The following is a 5,209-nucleotide window of genomic DNA, read 5'->3' as shown; positions in this document are numbered from 1 at the left end:
CTACCATTCATAATTTTTGTTATACTCCTATTTTCTTAAGCCATTCATAGCCACCATTCATAACTTTTGTTATACTCCTATTTTCTTAAGCCATTCATAGCCTGCTTCAACACACAAATTTTGGAAAACATGCCTAATATTAAAAATTTTATTCTTCGGATAGTTCAGCTCATACTACATATCTCTCTTCCCATTTATCCAACTTGCCATGTGGTTGTTGTCAATTCATACTCTTAATTCCTCTTCCTTCACCTAACTTAGTTAAGAGAGCAACTATCTTTTCTTGAGGGTTTTTTTTGTGTTAGTTCTCCCATTGTGTACTTCACATTGCTATTTTGTACTCACCAAATATCTACCAATCACAAACGTATTACCAAAACCACCTGGTGTATCTAGTATCTACTTCTTTTATAATTTGTATATATTCATTTTTATTCACTCTTTTCTTGTTCCCACATTGACTTTAATTTGTTCCCACAAACTTGTCCATGTGTAATATGTTTTTATTATTAAAAAATATTTTAATTTTTACTATTCTACACCATCTATGTAATAGTAAAAAAATCACCATTTACTTTCTTTTACTTTTGTTGTACATCCTTAATTTATCTAACTTTCCAACCATGTCTTAATATTACTAATCCAACCCAAACAACGTTAACCTCATCTACAGTGGGTGGGTGACCAGAATTTAGAAATATAATAATAGAAAAGGACAAAACGGTTATGGAATTTTGGAATCTTAGTCCTTTGTTACCCATTAGCTACGCAAAAGGTGGTGAAAGTGGGATGATGATGATGATGATATCTTGTTAGGATGGGGTTTCCCCTCACATCCACACATTCAACACTTGGTTCCCATGGAAACAAACAGCAAAGCTTTTAGCTGTCAAAAAATGTCTGTTTATGTCCATTCTCCTCTTCTTCCCATGTGACTTTGGACCACGCTCCTTTCTTAATTACTTTCCCTTTCTAGTCAATTTGTATTCTCTGTTATTTGTATTCATTTAACACTCTTCAAAATATCTCCTCCCTTCTCCATAAATATGGAAACTAATTGCTTTTTTTTACAGAGTTTTTGATGATAATTACCTCTTTTGACATGACACTGTCACCACCATGATGAGATGCAGATTGATTCTCGATTCATAAATCGAAAACTTTTAAACTATATTGATTTTTATAAAAATATAACTAAATATTTAACTATTCAGAAAAATAATCTAGAAAGATGAACACTATAAAAACAGTTTCCTAATAATTTACAAAGTAGATAAAAGTGACAAATTTCTAATATTTTTTTTCGTGGACAAAAAATGTTAATGCGGCATCATATCTAAGTAGTGATAGTTATAAAAAAGTTTTAGCAATGGGAACAAATATATACATGGATATGGACATAGATATTTATTTTTTATATATGTTTAAAACATTATTTCAACTATTTATTATCTCTCACTTAATTATGAGATCCACTTATTACAATATTATGATGTTAGAGATATTCGAATTCTTTCTTCTTTCAGTTTAAATTTTTCGAATAACAAATTTTATTACATAATATCAGAGTTTTTATAATTAAAAATTTAGAGTTAAATTCTTGTTATCTCTGTAAAAAAAACAATTTAAGACAAATAAAAAAAGTCTATATAAAAAATTTAAACAAATTCAGAAATATTTTTATTTAAACAAACATATCAAATATATAATTATTTATGTATTTTTTTATAAACTTATATTAAAAAAAATTTTATGACATATAACATAAAAACTTTATTAAACAAATTAAAGTAATTGGGGCGAGAAAGACCATTTAAGTTCTAAAATAAAGAAACACTTCATAACTTTAGAGAAAATATTCTTTCTTCTCTTGATCAACTAAAAAATATACCAATAATTTTATTTATATTTATTAAACTAAACTTCATTGGATAATTAACTAATTAGCTAATGTTACAAAATTCATATATATGATTCATGCTACCGTGGTTCGTTCGTTAATAGACACTACAACATACGTATAAGACTAACAAAATATGCATAAAAAAATTTAAAAAGTTTAAGACTATATATTTATGCATGTAAAGCCTTAACACCAACCAACATTAATGTATAAGTACATTCCCTTATTTGAAAATTTTAAACTTATTTTCGTTTGCTCTTAGCTCTTATTTCTTAATTAACGATGTTACATGAATATCAAAATGTAGTTATTAATTAGTTATTATATAAGAATATATATTTATATAGTATTTATGAAAATGTTTGATTGTTGTACAATTATAAAATATTTGATTATTCGATTAGGATAATTTTAATTATTCTAATAGTTGATTATTTTATAAAAGAAGTATGAAATAAAATGTATAAAAATATAAAAACACAGAATACTTATTTATTTAGTAGTTAATTTTGCATGTGTGAATGAATTGGCATTAAAAAACTCCAATCTAGTGATTGCTGTAAAATTCTCGCTTTGATGAATTAGCTTAGCAACACACCTAGCCACCATAAATTAGCATGAAATAAGCCAAAATGTCACTCGTTAATTAGTGTCTATCTTTGCCCATCACCAAATACTTTGATTATGGAAAAAGGGGATTTTTATTTCTGTCTGATTCTACAAGGTGGGGACCTTCTCACCACCACGAATGCACTTTCTAAGGATGTCAATTTGATGATGGGGTGGCTCTCGTTAAACATTTGTCATATTGAGACGGCTTCATTCTATTGTTTCTACATTATTGTACCAACTTTTACTCAAATCATCTTGTCTTGCAGTATCCAGCCATTTTAACCGCAAAATTCTTTTTATCTTTCACCCTTTAATTTAGATATCAATAAATTCTGATTAATTTTAATGCACAAAATATTTTATACAGTCATATAATTATATTTATTTTTTTAAATAATTATTTATAAAATTATTGTAAAAAATAATTATTTTTATTGAAAAAATATTCTATAATTAGATACACGTATAAAACTACTTTATATTAATATTTAATATTGCATCAAAATTAAATTCATGTTATAATACATTCACTATCTAGTTAAAATTAAATATTTTATTTATTTATTAGAAAAAATGAACATATGTTTGTGGACATTTTTTTTTAATTTTTTTACATTATCTAAACCAAGTATTAACCTACTATAGATCTAAACTTTATTTAAAAATTTATCACTTATTAATAAATTACTGTATATATAATATAAATTTTGAATTTTTTATCCTAATTTAAAAAAAAATTTGACTCGTTATAATAACAAAAAAATAAGATCAATACTAAACAGTACCTGGAGTTTACCATAGATTAACCCCCCTCTGTTATCTAACAATAGAAAATTGTATATGAGAGAAACTCTTATAAACTAACCATTTTTAGTATTTTTAATCGTTATTTGATTAATATAAATATTAAATTATTTATTTTATTAATTTATATATATAAATTCTAAAAAATATTATTACAAATTATATTAATTTATATATATAAATTTTAATAAGTATAAATTATATATTTTTACGAGTAAAATTATTATAAATATAAATATAAATTATTATTAATAAAGTACCATAAAAAAGTGATAATATTTGATGCCGTGTAACATTGACATTATATTCCATGGAATATTGATGGTAAAAGATAAGATAAAATTTTTCCACCCTACGGTTTTCTACCCTCCAACTTGCACCCATGACTCTTGTATAGTTCTATATAACCCCATCATGTGCCAAGCAAATCGTACAATTCCATCGGAACCTAAAAAATAAACATACACCCAAGCAAAGATGCTTCCCATTCTCTTCCTCATCCCACTTCTCTTATCCACAACTTCCCATGCATCAGTCCAAGACTTCTGTGTGGCAGAAACCACAGCATCAGACACCCCTGCAGGTTTCCCCTGCAAGCCCGAAGCCAATGTAACCTCCTCCGACTTCGTCTACACCGGCCTCTCCGTCCCCGGAAAAATCATTGACCTCATAAACGCCGCCGTCACGCCGGCATTTGTCACCCAATTCCCAGGCCTGAACGGCCTCGGCCTCTCGGCCTTGAGGCTAGACCTGGGTCCGGGTGGTGTGGTTCCTCTTCACTCCCACCCTGGCGCCACAGAGCTACTAATTGTGAAGAGTGGCCATATAACTGCCGGGTTCGTCTCTTCGGCGAACTCGGTTTATATAGCCACAGTTAAGACAGGAGAGCTTATGATTTTCCCTCAAGGCTTGCTGCATTTTCAGGTAGCTGCTGGAAAGAAAGGCGCTGTTGCTTTTGCTTTTTTTAGTAGCCCCAATCCTGGACTTCAGATTCTTGATTTTGCTTTGTTTGCAAGCAACTTCTCTACTCCATTGATTGCAAAGACTACTTTCCTTGACCCTGAATTGATCAAGAAGCTTAAGGGTGTTCTTGGTGGAAGCGGCTAGAGACATAATATCAGACCCTCTAGATTTTCTTTTGAGAAAATATTTTGTGTTGTCCTCCTCATTTCATCACCCACATTCCCATTATCATTATTATTATTTCTGTGTTGTTTTTTCATATTCATTACATTTTGTGTCTAGGTGTCACAGTTATTCTTGAATTCCTTGTATGTATCATTGTGGAGTCATAAATTGGTGTATTATTTGTAGTACACCCGAAAAAAATCATGTATTTTGAATTTAGTTTCTATGTTAATGTTCCAAAACCAAGTGTTGAAATTTAAGAGCATCTCCAAGATTGTTTTTGGAGTGAGAAAAGTTTAATCAGAATTTGTTGTTTTTGCCAATATTTTTAATTATTAGTCTAATTTTTTTATCCTAATAATTTAATATTATATTTTTAATTCACATTTTAAATATTATTGACTAATTATTGACTAAAAATAATAAATTTTGTTGAATTTTTAATATATATATATATATATATATATATATATATATATATATATATATCAAAAGTAAATCGATTTATAATTAAAATTTATATTAAAATTAATAAATAAAATAAAATTAATCTCATTTTAAAAAAATAATATCATATTGATAAAAAATTAATATAAAATTACTTATATGACTATTTTGATAAAATAACTTAACATAAGATAAAATTTAAGTTAAATTAAAATTAAATATTAAAATGACAAATTTTATATTTAATTTTAAATTATTATTCATGAGATCTGATCTCACAATGATATTTATAAAACTCAAAATAAATTAGGGAAA

At 27.4% G+C, this 5,209-nt stretch overlaps 1 protein-coding gene across 1 annotated transcript; it reads left to right on the top strand.

Annotated features, from left to right (window-relative positions):
* Window positions 1-3,767: 3,767 nt before the first annotated feature.
* Window positions 3,768-4,666, top strand: LOC130951390 (germin-like protein subfamily 3 member 1). Its single transcript, XM_057880039.1, has one exon. It carries the CDS (start codon window positions 3,797-3,799, stop codon window positions 4,424-4,426), a length of 630 nt encoding a protein of 209 aa, XP_057736022.1. The 5' UTR covers window positions 3,768-3,796; the 3' UTR covers window positions 4,427-4,666.
* The last annotated feature ends 543 nt before the right edge of the window (window positions 4,667-5,209 follow it).

This window comes from Arachis stenosperma, chromosome 9 (genome assembly GCF_014773155.1).
Source record: "Arachis stenosperma cultivar V10309 chromosome 9, arast.V10309.gnm1.PFL2, whole genome shotgun sequence".
Classification (NCBI taxonomy): Eukaryota; Viridiplantae; Streptophyta; class Magnoliopsida; order Fabales; family Fabaceae; genus Arachis; species Arachis stenosperma.
This window is presented reverse-complemented; position numbering and strand designations above follow the sequence as displayed.

Bases quoted from the DNA above. Each gene is read 5' to 3' on its own strand.
- LOC130951390 (XM_057880039.1), top strand. From the start codon at position 3,797: ATGCTTCCCATTCTCTTCCTCATCCCACTTCTCTTATCCACAACTTCC.